Source organism: Giraffa tippelskirchi, chromosome 4 (assembly GCF_054371585.1).
Source record: "Giraffa tippelskirchi isolate mGirTip1 chromosome 4, T2T-mGirTip1v1.2.pri, whole genome shotgun sequence".
In the NCBI taxonomy this organism is placed as follows: Eukaryota; Metazoa; Chordata; class Mammalia; order Artiodactyla; family Giraffidae; genus Giraffa; species Giraffa tippelskirchi.
Genome location: NC_137278.1, coordinates 55,842,577 through 55,857,981, shown reverse-complemented (window position 1 = coordinate 55,857,981; position 15,405 = coordinate 55,842,577). Strand labels below are relative to the sequence as shown.

Below are 15,405 nucleotides of genomic sequence, written 5' to 3'. Positions count from 1 at the left end.
GTTGACATCATGGTGGGGGCGGGGAACTCAGTGCCTGTGTCATGTCTCAAGCAAATGAAGCAAAACGCGTTATTAACATTTACCAAAAATTTTTAAATATCCATTCATGTACATTCTTTTAATTTTCTTTTAAGTACACCTCTTTATTTTTTTAAATTGAAGTATAGTTGATTTACAATGTTGTGTTAGTTTCAGATATACAGCAGAGTGATTCACTTATATATGTATTCAGTTATATGTATATATTCTGTTTCAGAGTCTTTTCCCCTATAGATTATTACAAGGTCCTGAGTATAGTTCCCTGTGTTATCATGTACTGGTTTAGATGGTAAATAATCCACCTGCAGTACAGGGACCCTAGTTTGATACCTAGGCCGGGGAGATCCCCTGGAGAAGGAAATGGCAATCCACTCCAGTGTTCTTGCCTGGAGAATTCCATGGACAGAGGAGCCTGGTGGGCTACAATCCATGGAGTCACAAAAGACTCAGACACGACTGAGCAACTAACATGCACATTTGTACCTTGTAAGATGGGTATAATTATCCTCATTCTACAGATGAGAAAACTGAAGGTTTTCATGGAAATGAGATTTCATGAAAGAAAGAAGCCAAGCTTCAAATCCTGTGACATTTGGCTAAATCACCTGGTCCCTGACATTCCTCGGCTACAAAGCAGAGTGAGAGGTAGATTATCTCCTCAATGGTTATGATGGGTGTTTCATAAGGCATGTGCCTGGCCTGACACTGGGGCTGGCACATGGGTCCCCTCCATAGACAGACCCTGCTTCCTATTCTATGCCTGGAGACCTCAAGGAGCTCTAAACATGGAGAGCAATGAAGACAGATAGGGTGGCTGCTAGTATCCAGCCATGTTCTGCTGCAGGAATAACCGGGCATGGAGCTAAAAGCCTTCTGCTGAGAAAATTGCCATGTCTGTTGGCCATAGCAGGCTTCTCCTGGATCCATTGATCAAACAGTCCAGGCTAGGATCAGGACTGGGAAGGCATGGGGCCAGGGAGATTTGTGGGGGAGGGGGAGGAGTGGCAGGTGGGGTTTGACAAACTTTATTTGAAGTTCTCACCATCTTGCTTTTCCCATAGATGACTCTGATTGGTAGAGAGTAGAATTCAGTGGGCAAAGGTGTGAGCCATCTTCGAGAATGTCTGCCCAGGTAATTTCACCTGACATGGCCAGGTACAGAGAGCTTCCCTGGCTGAAGCTGGACAGACCACCTTGTCTGGAGCCTGATGCAGCTGGAGGCCAGAGCATGGAGAGCAGCTACAGAGATGCCTGGAGGTCAGGCCTGGGACCACCTCCCTTCTGTGTCTCCCCTTGGAAAGCCTGTCCTCTGCCATTCATTCCTTCAGTGTTTATCCAGCACCTGCTATGTGCCAGATCCCAGGAGCCACCAAGATAAATAAAATAGTAATAATTTTAAGTGTTAGTTGCTCAGTCATGTCCAACTCTTTGCCACCCCATGGACTGTAGACTGCCAGGCTCCTCTGTCCATGGGATTTTCCAGGCAAGAATACTGGAGTGGGTTGCCATTCCCTTCTCCCGCAGATCTTCCCGACCCAGGGATTGAACCCAGGTCTATCCGACCTTTTTCCTAAGGTTCCTCTGGGGCTAATACAAGGAGGAACTGCAGGGGGCGCTCCTGTGCCAACAGAGGACACTTCTCCAGCGGCGTCCGGAGGGAGAACCAAGTCAAGAGATTTCTGAGGTGGAATCTTGGGACTTTAGTGGCTGGTGCTCAGAGAAGCCAAATTTATCAGCCTTCATACCTTGAGAACGTGGAGCAAGTGCCTCATATGCAGCGTGTTGGGGTCTCATCCTCCTCTTTTGAGCGGATCCCTCCTGGGATTCCCCTCCACTGTCCTCTCCTGCTCCATGTGACTCAGGGCTCAGCTAGTCTTCTTGCCCTGTCCAGTCCTGGAGCTGTCCAGGCATGTCTGGATGGTCAATCGTCTATCTTGAGCAGAGCCAGTCATACCCCTTGTAAGGCTATGATGAAGCCTGGGACCTCCTGAACACCTCAGATTAAGAACCCCTGAAAGGGAGCTTCCATGGTGGTCCAGTGGTTAAGAATCTACCTTGCAATGCAAGGGACACTGGTTGGACCCTGGTCTGGGAAGATCCCATGTGCCTGGGAACAACCAAGCTCACGCACCATAAGGAGAGAAGCCACCGCATTGAGAAGACCGAGAACCACAACTAGAGAGTAGCCCCTGCTGGCAGCAACTAGAGAAAGCCCGTGCCCAGCAACGAAGTCCCAGCACAGCCAAAAATAAATATTTTAAAAAAGAAATATGTAAAGAGAGAGGGAGACATAAAAAAAAGAAAGAAAGAAAGCATTATTATTCATGTTTTCACCTCAACTAAGTCATTTTGTGGAAGAAACTATATGTTCAAACAGTCAGCTGATTCACATGACAACACTAGAGAAAATGTTATTTATTAATAAGTACTGAGAAGTGTGCAATTGCATTCTTAGATACCTTTTTTATGGACATGTTGAAAGGCATCATGGATAAAAGAGATTCACTAAAGAATATAATAGGTAAGGGAGAAAGGAACATACTAGGTAGGAAGCATTTTACAACTGATGAGGAGACAAATATCTGTGAGTCCAATTGTTTTGTTATATTGATTCATTTATATTTTAGATTCCACATATAAGTGAAAGCATACAGTATTTGTCTTTCCTCTGTCTGACTTATTTCACTAAGCATATTACTCTCCAGATTCATTTGTGTTGTTGCAAATGGCAAATTTTCGTTCATTTTTATGGCTGAATAATATTCCATTATTAGTTAGTTAGTGTAAGTTGCTCAGTCGTGGACTCTTTGCGATTCCATGGACTGTAGTCTGCTAGGTTTCTTTGTCCATGGAATTCTCCAGGCAAAAATATTGGTGTGGGTTGTCATTCCCTTCTCCAGGGGATCTTCCACCCCAAAGTTCAAACCCAGGTCTCCTACACTGCAGGCAGATTCTTTACCATCCGAGACTCTAGGGAAGCCTAATATTCCATTATACATATATTCAGTTACACACACACACAAGGAAATGGCGACCCACTCCAGTATTCTTGCCTGGGAAACCCCATGGACAGACGAGCCTGGTGGGCTATAGTCCATGGGGTCACAGAGTTGGACATGACTCACACACACACACACACACACACACACCCACAGACGTAGAGAACAAACTAGAGGTTACCTGTGAGAAGAGGAAAGGGGGAGGGGCAAGAGATTGGGGTATGGGACTAAGAGGTACAACATAACATGGTAAATCAACTTCAATAAAATTTTAAAACTATACCTGTTTAGTAAGTGGTTTGGTAATATGCATCAAGAACATATTCATATACTTTGACCCAGTAACTTTGTCTTTCTTTTTCTACCTAACTGGAGAAAAAAGTTTATTCTGTGGTGTTATTTGTAAGAGAAAATACATCATTGGAAACTTGGATGTTGAACAATACTAATTATGGTATGCGTTCATGCAATAATATTTATGAATGTTTAAGGTTGAGTAACAGTGTGTATACTTAATGCAACAAGACCAAGCAGAATGTAAAATAATATATTCAGTGTGAGATTTGTAAATATGCAAATAAACATGTAAAATGTGCATATAACTGAACACAGACTATATCACAGGTGTTATGTTCACTCAAAAGGTATGAGCATTATTAATACCCCTTACAGATGAGTCAGTTACTGTTCAGAGAGATGAAATAAGTTTCTAGAATACTCCTCAGGTGGTAAATTGTGAACTCAGGAACCCCAGTTTTGCCTGGCTCCCCCAAACTGCTAGAACTCCAGTTTTGTCTGGCTCCACTGCACAAGAATTTAACAGTTACCTTGACTCCCTGGGCATCAAAAAGTCAACCAAAGTTGCCAGTGAGCAGTGGGATTATAGGTGGTTTCTTTTTCTTCTTCACACCTTTCTTCATTCTGCAACATATTCCAGAGAAAATATATGCAGATTACATATTTAAACTTTTATATTTGAAACTAAATAGTGAACATATTTGGAGGATGTGCTAGATAAAGATTTATCAGGACCAATGTGCAGAAAGCTCCTATAAATTGATGAGAAAAAAGATAAATAACTCAAGGGAGAAAGATGCAACTCAGAAACCCAATGGCTAGATTCAGTAGCCAAAAGATTCAATATATTGCTAGAAGTTAAATTAAAACCATGCTGGGACATTCTGATGAATGTCCCATGTAGTTCATGCTCCATGCTTCTACTGCAGGGGACTTGGTTTCAATCCAAGAACTAAGTTCCCTATGCCTTGTGGTGTGGCCAAAAAAAAAAAATGTCAAAACAAAAACATGATGAGATACCATTTTCCATCTTATCAAATTGGCAAAAATTTTAAAGATTCATAATATCCATGAGCTGGTGGGGAGATGAGAAAAGAGGCACTCTTACCCACTGCTGGCAGGAAGGGGGCTGTTTTGGTAGGATCTATTAACACTACATACTCATATGGTTTGACCTGGAAATCCCATTTGTACAATTCTGCCTAATAGAAATCAAAGCACCATTTGTAAGGATATATGTTTATGAACAATTATTGCAGCATTATTTGTAGAGAGGGAATTGGAAAAAGCATGACTATCCACCAATATGAAAATAATAAATCAAAATCTATCAGTTCAATGTACTATCTGGCTGTCATGAAAAAGAATTGGATCTATAAGTAATGGAGTGTGAAAAGGAATAGATAGAGTACTGTGTATAGCATCACTACTGAAGTGTGATCTATCTCCCAGCAGCATTGGCATCATCTGGTAGCTTGTTTGGAAATACAGAATCTTGTCCTCATTCTTTTTTTTTTTTTTTCCCTTGATTTTTTTCTGTTTTTTTGATGTGATCCATTGACCATTTTAAAAGTTTTTATTGACTTTGTTACAATATTGCTTCTTTTTTATGTTTTGTAGGCTGCGAGGTATGTGGGATCTTAGCTCCTCGACCGGGGATCGAACCTACCTCCTCTGCATTGGAAGAAGTCCTAACCACTGGATCGCCAGGGAAGTCCCTCATCCCCATCCTCGACCTACTGAACTGGAATCTGCATGTTAACAAGATTCCCTACAGAAACACCAGTGTTTAATGTGATCCTATAAAGGGGAAGCCTTTTCATGTGTCATGGCAAAAATGGATAATCATCTACCAAAGTCCAGCCTTTCCTTCTACATTAACTTCTCACTTTTAGCTGGGTGCATGGCCACCCGGGACAAAGATTATGTTTCCCAGCCTTTCTTGCAGTTGGGTGGGACCATGTGGCTGAGCTCTGGCCAAGAGGACAAGACTCGAAGTAAAGAGAGTCATTTCTGCATTGTGCCCCTAAAAGGGACATTGCCCGAATCCCCCTGGTTGTTTCTTACATTTTTTTTTAAAGTGTGCACTTATTTTATTAATTTATTTTTGGCTCTGCTGGGTCTTTGTTGCAATGAGGACTTTTCTCAAGTTATGGGGAGCAGGGGCTACTCTTTGATGTGGTGCAAGGGCTTCTCATTGTGGTGGCTTCTCTTGTTGTGGAGAACCACTCTAGGGCATGCGGACTTCAGCAGTTGCAGCACATGGGCTCAGTAGTTGTGGTTCCTGGGCTCTAGAGCACAGGCTCAATGGTTGTGGCACACAGGCTTAGCCGCTCTGCGGCATTGGGATCTTCCTGAACCAGGAATCAAACCCATGTCTCCCGCATTGGTAGGTGGATTCTTTATCACTGAGCCACCAGGGAAGCCCTGTTTCTAACTCTCTGCTAACTGAAAGTTATCAGTCACAAAATCAGCCACTATATGAGTCTGTTCAGCTACCATAACAAAGTACAACAGTCAGAAATTTACTTTCTTCCAGTTCTGGAGGCTGGAGGATCCAAGATTAAGATCTGGCAGGGTGAGACCTCTTTTATGGCTCCCAGGCTAACGTTTTGCTACATCTTCACATAGCCTTTCTTTGGAGCGTGTGTGTGTGTGTGTGTGTGTGTGTGTGTGTGTGTGTGTGTGTGTAGAGCTTTCTTTCTTTGTGTGTGTGTGTGTGTTTACTTTTTTCTTTCTCTTTCTCTTTTTAAAGACCACCAGTCTTTTCAGATTAAGGCTTCACCCTTTTGACCTCATTTAACCTTAATTACCCCCTAAGTCAATGGGGTCACAAAGAGTCGGACACGACTGAGTGACTGAACTGAACTGAAAGGCCCTGTTTCCAAATACAGTCACATTAAAGGTTAGGATTTCAACATATGAATTTGGATGGGGGACACAATGAACTTCACAGCAGTCACCTGGGACTCAGAGCTGGAAACTGCTGCAAAGAATGCCCTTTCCTCTTCTCTCACCTGCTTACTTCTAAACTGTTAGATGAGAGACAAACCAGTACATTATTCAAGACTTTGTCCTTTGGTTCTCTTTGTTATAGCACCTTAGCCTGTTTCCTAACTGACTCTTACATTTGTGTTCCCCAAGGTCCACTGAGCAAGAAGAAACATAGGAAATGAAGCTCTCTACATGGTTACTGTTTGCTACAAGGGTGGGAGGGCCGAATGAATTAAGAGCATTGAGGTAAAAAGTTATCCAACAACATTTTAAGGTTTACAATCATACCCAACATTCAATGACTATGGGAAACATGATTGTCTTCCCTTTGGTAAGACTCCTTACAGCAGGGTTCTTACTTATACTGAAACACACATATTCCAGCCCTTCATACGTACCAGTTTCCCTTCTCCCCTCCCTCCCATCTTCCTTCTATGGCGGGGATGTTGTGCCCCAGGGCAGGCCAGGGAGTCAAGTCAAACCAGGCAGGCCAAGCCAAACAAGCAGAGTCTTGGTGCCACTGGATCATCTTTCCAGAGTTTTATTTTTAGTTCTCCGATCCATACTTCAAGGGATTTCCTTGTGAGAGGGAGAAATTTCCACAGGGCCCTTGGACGGTGTTCTCAGCCTGCCTACTGGTAAAATGGCATCAAGGGCCCCCATCGGTTCAATATGGGAACCTTGACTGTACAGTGATAAGGACAGGCACAGCCGGGCAGTAGAAAGTAGCCTTTGCCCACGTCTGGGGCAGGCTGGCGCTCAGGCTCCAGGAGACAGGGGAAGTCAGCACTCTGTCGAATCCGGTTAGGGTTGCCGTGGGCCAGGTAGAGAGCATGGGAAGCTGGGTACACGGATGGACAGATGCTGGTAAACCTACATTCATCCTCCGCTGGGGCCACATGGTCCTGTGATGGGAAGAAGCCAGGTTGCCCTAGGTCCTTGGCGGTCATGTGGGGTCTTTTGAAGGCAGGGTATCCATCTTCTAGCTTGGGGTTTGGGCTGGGGGTGGGTCTGTAGAACTCTTTGCCCCGAAGTTGGGTGTCCAGCTTTGCTTGCTGTGGAAATAAATCATACACAAAAAGAGGGCTGAGAGAGGCAACAACAGAGCTTCTTCCTAGGAAGTCTCCAAGAGAGAGCACACTTGGGACTTCCCTGGCAGTCCAGTGGTTAAGACACCACGATTCCACTATAGGGGGCATGGGTTCAATCCCTGATTGGAGATCTAAGACCCCACATACTGCAAGGTGGCCAAAAAAAGAAAATTAAATTTAAAAATAAATAAATAAATGAGACAGGGTATACTTTTCTTTAGTTTCCAGAGATTAAATAGTTTTTGAATGGTAATATATACAGCAGAAGGATGTACTTAAATAGTACAAAAGGGTTTATAGTGAAAAGTCTATTTCCTAACTTCCTTCTTTCTCAGGTCCCATCTCCAGGGACAACCACTGTCATCAGAGTGTTCTGTGTCTTATTAGAAATACTTTATGTCCATGTAAACTTATATGTATGTATCCAGATGCCTTCCATCTGTACCCAGTGATACATATTATTATTCCAGTCTGCACTTTGTTTCTCCTAAATAATTTAATCTCAGAAACTGTTCCACCTTTGTTTGTATAGATCTTCTTATTAATTTTAGTGGGGTTACCTCAAGATAGGAAAAGATGTCTCAGTTCAGTTCAGTCGCTCAGTTGTGTCCGACTCTTTGCGACCCCATGAACCACAGCACGCCAGGGCTCCCTGTCCATCACTAACTCCCTAAGTCCACTCAAACCCACATCCATCAAGTCGGTGATGCCATCCAGCCTTCTCATCCTCCTGCCCTCAATCTTTCCCAGCATCAGGGTCTTTTCCAGTGAGTCAGCTCTTCGCATCAGGTGGCCAAAGTATTGGAGTTTCAGCTTCAACATCAGTCCTTCCAATGAACACCCAGGACTGATCTCCTTTAGGATGGACTGGTTGGATCTCCTTGCAGTCCAAGGAACTCTCGAGAGTCTTCTCCAGCACCACAGTTCAAAAGCATCAATTCTTCGGCACTCAGCTTTCTTTATCGTCCAACTCTCACATCCATACATGACCACTGGAAAAACCATAGCCTTGACTAGATGGACCTTTGTTGGCAAAGTAATGTCTCTGCTTTTTAGTATGTTGTCTAGGTTGGTCATAACTTTCCTTCCAAGGAGTGTCTTTTAATTTCATGGCTGCAGTCACCATGTGCAGTGATTTTGGAGCCCAGAAAAATAAAGTCAGCCACTGTTGCCACTGTTTCCCCATCTATCTGCCATGAAGTGATGGGACCAGATGCCATGATCTTAGTTTTCTGAATGTTGAGCTTTAAGCCAACTTTTTCACTCTCCTCTTTCACCTTCATCAAGAGGCTCTTTAGTTCTTCTTCACTTTCTGCCATAAGGGTGGTGTCATCTGCATATCTGAGGTTACTGATATTTCTCCTAGCAATCTTGATTCCAGCTTGTGCTTCCTCCAGCCCAGAGTTTCTCATGATGTACTCTGCATATAAGTTAAATAAGCAGGGTGACAATATACAGCCTTGACATACTCCTTTTCCTATTTGGAACCAGTCTGTTGTTCCATGTCCAGTTCTAACTGTTGCTTCCTGACCTGCATACAGGTTTCTCAGGAGGCAGGTCAGGTGCTCTGGTATGCCCATCTTTTGAAGAATTTTCCACAGTTTATTGTGATCCACACAGTCAAAGGCTTTGGCATAGTCAATGAAGTAGAAATAGATGTTTTTCTGGAACTCTCTTGCTTTTTCGATGATCCATCGGATGTTAGGAATTTGATCTCTGGTTCCTCTGCCTTTTCTAAAACCAGCTTGAACATCTGGAAGTTCACGGTTCACGTATTGCTGAAGCCTGGCTTGGAGAATTTTAAGCATTACTTTACTAACATGTGAGATGAGTGCAATTGTGTGGTAGTTTACACAAGACTTAACAAAAGCAAGGGTTTCCCAGGTGGCTCAGTGGTAAAGAATCTGCCTGTAATGTAGGAGTCACAGTTTTGATCCCTGGGTCAAGAAGATCCCCTGGAGAAGGGAATGGCAATCCACTTCAGTATTCTTGCCTGGAGAATCCCTTGAACAGAGGAGCCTGTTGCGCTACAGTCCATGGGGTTTCAAAAGAGCTGGACACGACCTAGTAACTAAGCAACAATGAAAAGAGCAAATGATAAAGGAAAAGACTGATACATCTATCTATATTAAAATAAGAATTTCCATTCAGTGAAAGAGTGAAATGACAAGTCACAGACTGGAATTTTGCCATTTATATAACTGTCACATGTAAGATGTCCAGAATATTTAAAGAACCCATATGAATTAATAAGAAAAAGACAAGCAACTCAATAGAAAAATGGACAAATGACATAAGCAGAAAAATAAATAGCCATGAACAAATGAAAAGATGAAATCACTGAAATGAAAATTATGACCACAAGAAAATATTATTTCAAGCCCAGCATCACTGACTTGATGAACATGAGTTTGAGCAAACTCCAGGAGTTGGTGATGAACAGGGAAGACTGGCATGCTGTAGTCCATGGGGTCGCAAAGAGTCGGACATGACTGAACGACTGAACTGAAGTTGACAAAAATGAAAAAATCTGACACTACCAAGGAATGACAAGATTGGAGAGCTACCTGACTGTCCTGGTGGGAAAGTAAATTGATACATCTGATTTGGAACAGTGATATCACCTCCAACGAGCAATTCCACTCCTGGGAGGGGTGAACTCCTGCACAGGAGGCCCTGCCTCATCTCCATTGCAGTATTTGTGGGTGGGAGGAGTCACAAAAAAGTAAATAACCCCAATGTCCACTGACAGGAGAGGGGACAAATGTGTCATGGCATCTTCATGCAATATAATATTATACAGCAGAAAATGAATAACATGCCATAATGTTCAGCAAAACAATAGAAGTCACAGAAGACAAATAATATGATCCAATAATATAAACAAGTTCAAAAAAAGCAACCTTAAATAATTTATTTAAAGAAATTGTTGTTTAGTCGCCAAGTTGTGTCTGACTCTTCCAGACCCCATGAACTGCAGCATGCCAAGCTTCCCACTTAAAGAGATACATACATAAAAGGTAAAACTATTTAAAACACACACACATACAAGGGAGTGCTTAACCCAAAACTCAGAAGAAAGATTACCTCTGGAAGTCGGGGGACGGGTGGCAACAGGGAGGGGCATGCAGGGCTCTAATGTGTTTTAAGCTGGCTGATAATAGGTACACTGGAGTTTATCAACATTATTTAAACTGTAAATGTTTATTATTTACTATGTGTTGTATGGATGACATACTTGGTGTATATTTGAAAACAATACACATGAACTTCCAGTGATCCAGTGGCTAAGACTCCGCCCTCCCACTGCAGGGGCCACTGGTTCCATTCCTGGTCAGGGGAGATCCCGCATGCCCCGAGGCATGGCCAAAAAAATAAATAAAACAGTACACACACATACACACAGAATACCTCTTTAGATCTCCTGGCTTCAGACATTGTTCTCAATAAGTGCCCTCAATGTCACAATGAAATGGATAAAGAGGATTTCAGTGGGCCATTGAATGGAAGGTAGGACTGAGTGACTTCTTACCTCTTCTGATGTGACCCTGGCATATTTGTGCTTCCCATACAGTTTGTAGTCCATCATGTAGGAGCTTTGGTATATGTCCAAATCCACAGGGGCCTAAAGGTGAAGGGAGAGCACTAAACAGGAGATTTCATCCTGTCCTTCTTCCACTTTAAGGCTTTCAATGACTTCTCATTGTTTGTAGGACAAAGGTTAACTTTTGAGCCCGGAATTTGGAGCTTTTCATGGTCTGGCTTCTACTTGACTCTACCATCTCAACCCCCTTGGCCCAACTCTATGCCCATTACCCCAGCCTCACTGCTTTTGACTCTTCCCAGGTGGCTGGCACATATTCTTATCTCCAGCTGAAAACATGAGCTGTATTCTTCACCTGCTGACAAACTCCTACACATCCTCCAAAACCCATATTAAATCCCTTCCCTCCCAAATTTCTCCCTCCCATCTCTCTCTACCTTCCAACAATTACTCTTGTTCCTCTGCTTCTACGGCACATTTTACATCCCTCACTACAGCAGTTATGTTGTGCTATTACTGACTTAGTGAAGGATACTCAATTAGGATTTAATCTTAGGCATCTCTTCAACCTCAAAGCCCAGTGCACTGCCCGACACACCAAGGGTGACCAATAGATGTACACTAAGCAAGTAAAGGACTCTCCAGAAAATCGTAAACTCTTAACTTTCTTCTGCTTATTTAAAAAATAAAAAAAAAAAACGCCATGCAGGCATGGTAACCAGAGGGAGCTTCAAGGAGCCTGGCCCTCCCTAGGGCTGTTTGTCAACGCTGCCAATCTTGAGGTGGTCACAGCGGTCAGAAGCCCACAACACTCACCTGTCCGGGGAACACCACACCTGACATAGCAGAGGACCTAGACACAGACAAGCTGGTTAGCCTCACTTCTGCCGCAGGCAGGGAAAATAGTTTAAACCTCCACCAACCAATCACATTACTCAATCGCCAGGCATTGGTGATGACAGCAGGGATAAATGGGTTGGTGGACAGGGGTCCTGGGGCAAAGGGGCTACACCAGGACTCAGAGGGAATCACAGTTGTTGAAAACATCAGATTTACCCCTCAGGCAGAGGTGAATCTGATAGCAAGGCAAGTGATGTGCTAGTAAATGTTTAGCAATCTCCTTTTGAGCGGGGGAGGCAAATAAACCCCAGTTTATAGCATTTGCGAAGTTCTGCTAAGTCATTTCCACCCTGGCCCATTTCGACCCACTCCAGTATTCTTGCCTGGAGAATCCCATGGACAGAAGAGCCTGGGCTATAGTCCATGGGGTCACAAAGAGTCGGACATGACTGAAGCGACTTAGCACTCATGCAAACAGAATGTGCTCCCAGAGCTGGGATGACTCCAGTGCACGGGGTCCCTGGGAGCCAGGGTTCTGAACAGCCCTGAGAAACCAATGGTCAGGCCTGGAACTTAGAGGCATCCTGATGCAGAAGCACAAACATAGTTTGTGCTTGACTGAAGGGATCCAGGGTGAAGGTTTTGAGGCTCTGCATTCTCAGTGGACAACAGCCGTGGATGGGTCCAATCACTCCCCAGTCCTGATATCTTAGTGGGAAGGCCTTTCTGCCTGGGCTTGGGGGAGCTCTTTGAGCCCACTCCACCTCATGTACTTGGCTCTCTAGGTTCTGGATGGCTCCTCCATTTCATTCCCATGGCATCTTGCCCTGAGCACCATTCCATTCAGGGACCGTGGACCATCAGGGTGGTTGACAGACCTCAAATAGCCCCCGTGTCCCTTCCTTTTTGTACATAGACAGCTCCTCTCCCAGACAGGGGGCCAACTTCAATGCAAACAGCACCTACCCTTCCTTCTGCCAAAAGGATAATGATGTTTCAGCCCTACCAATTCCAAGTGTCCCTGCCACCTGGACAGTCTTGCTGCTGTGACCCTCACCACAGCAGTCTGTGAGATAAACCCTGACCCATACAATGTTGGCTATTTTGGTCACAGTCCCTGGGCATTGTGATGGGGTGACTGGCCAACCTCCTGTGTGTCCGTACCCTTATCCCTGGCCCACCCTCTCTCATGGAGAGCTGATGGTATTCCAGCACACCTGAGCCAACATGAACCCTGGCAGCATCGAAGGGTACCCAGGATGCAAGGCTTTCCAACGCTCTACTGAATCGGTCTATTTTCAGGTTAAAAAGAATCTCATGGAGATTATGACATCAGACTTTGTGTGACTGAATCCACCTCATACCAGAGCCCTTCCAAGCATCTGTTGCCTGAAAGCCTGGCTTATCCTTCCTCTGTCTGTCAAAATTCCACTCTCCTTCACAATTATTTGGATGGTTGTAATCCAAAACAAAAAATAGTAAGTGTAGATGAGGATGGGGAGAAACTTGTGCGTTGCTGGTAGGAATGTAAAATGATGCAGCCACTGTGCATAAGCGGATAAGTGCTTGATGGTTTCTCAAAAAATTAAGCATAGATTTGCCGTGCGTGCATGCATGTGTGCTAAGTCGCTTCAGTCATGTCTGATTCTTTGTAACCCTATGGACTGTAGCCCACCAGGCTCCTCTGTCCATGGGATCCTCCAGACAAGAATACAGGAGTGGGTTGCCATTTCCTTCTCCGATAGATTTGCTGTTTGATCCTGCAATTCCACCTCTGACTATGTACCTAAAAGAACTGAAAGCAGGGACTCAAACAGATATTTATACATCTATTCCTGGCAGCATTATTCACAATAGCCAAAGGATGGAAACAACCCAATAGTCCATCAGTGGATGAATGCATAAACAGACTGTGATGTATACACACAATGGAATATTACTCAGTCTTCAAAAGGAAGGAAATTCTGGAACATGTTACATGTATGAACCTTGAAAACATGCTAAGTGAAATAAGTTAGACCATAAAGGACAAATATTGTATGATTCCATTTATATAAAATACCTGGGTGGTCAAATTCATAGATACAGAAAGTAGAACGGTGGCTACCAGGGAGCTGGGAGGAATGGGTATCAAGTTTCAGTTTGAAAAGAGGAAAGAGTTCTGGAAATGGAAAGTAGTGATGATTGTGCAACATTGTGAAAGTATCTAATGCCACCAAACTGTGAACTTAAAATGGTCCAAATGATAAACTTTACATATATATACCATTTGCATAAATGTTAATATATTTACTCTCATACACACAAATTCCACTCTAAGGGCCACCTCTTCCACAAAGCTTTCCTTGGTTTCTCTCTAGATACACCATAGACTCCTTTCATTGACCCAACCAATATTTATTGAGGACTTATTTGATGTTGGGCACTGTTCTGAACCTTGCAGAGTCATCAGTGAACAAAATAGATGGAAATTCCTACTTGCATAGGACTTACATTCTGGTGTGAACAAGACACAGAATAAACCAACTACTAAGTGATTCAGCCTCCATTAGATCCAGCAAAGAAGCAAGATGAGGGGAACTTCCCTGGTGGTCCAGTGGCTAAGACTCTGCGCTACCAATGCAGGAGGCCTGGGTTTGATCCATGGTCAGGGAACTAGATCCCACATGTCACAACCAAGGCCCAGCATAGCCAAATAAATAAAAATTTTTTTAAAAAAGAAACAAGATGAGAGAATGACTGAGGCACTTCAGATTGGAGTGGAGGTTGTCCAAAAAGGAGAGAGATATTAAAGCAGCAATCTAAGCATAGAAAGAACCAGCCATGCAACTATACAGTTCCATATATACAGTAGGTCCTTGTTGTTTATATATTTTATATATAGTACTGTGTATCTAATAATACCAAATCCCCAATCTATCCCTCCTCCCCTTCCCTTTTGGTAACCATGGATTTGTTTTCTGTATCTGTGAGTCTATTTCTGTTTTGTAAAGTCCATTTGTATCTATTTTTCTTTTAGGATTCCACATGTAAGTGATAGCATACATTTTCTTTCTCTATCCAAACTTACTTCACTTAGTATGGTCATCTGCAGATCCCTCCCTGTTGCCAGCAAATCATCTTTAGTTCCTTATTGATAAAACATATATTCATAGATTGGATGGGAAAACTAAAGGAGAAAAGGGCTTTCCCAATGGTTCAGTGGAGAAAGACCTGGAGAAAAGGGCTTCCTAGCACAGGGGTCAGGAGTGCAAAGCTTGTAAGACAGGAACAAGAGTGGAACAAGAAGGGCCAAGGAAAGAAGTGGGTGAGGGCATGCAACCAAGAGAGGGAGCATGTTGTGCATCTCTGACTTTCCCATTTTTCATTCCAGCTTCCCTTTCGAGAGCTGTTTCTCTCCCTTTCAGGAATCATGTAGTTTGAGTGGTGCTGGTCCTACCCCAGCTCTAAATCGGTGTTGTTGTTCCCAGAAAATTCCAGCTCTAGGCTGCCATTCAGGGAGAAGATGGTGACCCAAGGTGGGCTGGTGAGTACCATTCCCAGCTCTTGGGAAAGAGGATCTCTCTTTCTGAGACAGCGTACCTCAGGGTCCCTATTTCTT

General features: G+C 43.5%; 1 protein-coding gene across 4 annotated transcripts; it reads right to left on the bottom strand.

Moving 5' to 3' along the window:
- Positions 1-6,854: 6,854 nt before the first annotated feature.
- On the bottom strand, positions 6,855-13,081 carry SPMIP9 (sperm microtubule inner protein 9). Of its 4 annotated transcripts, none has more exons than XM_081592943.1 (4): positions 13,022-13,081; positions 11,781-11,817; positions 10,953-11,045; positions 6,855-7,384 (listed from the first exon to the last, which is right to left on the bottom strand). In XM_081592943.1, exons 2-4 carry the CDS (start codon positions 11,805-11,807, stop codon positions 6,962-6,964), a joined length of 543 nt encoding a protein of 180 aa, XP_081449069.1. In that variant the 5' UTR covers positions 11,808-11,817; positions 13,022-13,081; the 3' UTR covers positions 6,855-6,961. The 4 variants fall into 4 exon arrangements, with proteins under 4 accessions (XP_081449069.1, XP_081449066.1, XP_081449067.1 ...); XM_081592940.1 differs by lacking the exon at positions 13,022-13,081 and adding an exon at positions 12,569-12,852; XM_081592941.1 differs by lacking the exon at positions 13,022-13,081 and adding an exon at positions 12,771-12,852.
- Positions 13,082-15,405: the final 2,324 nt, after the last annotated feature.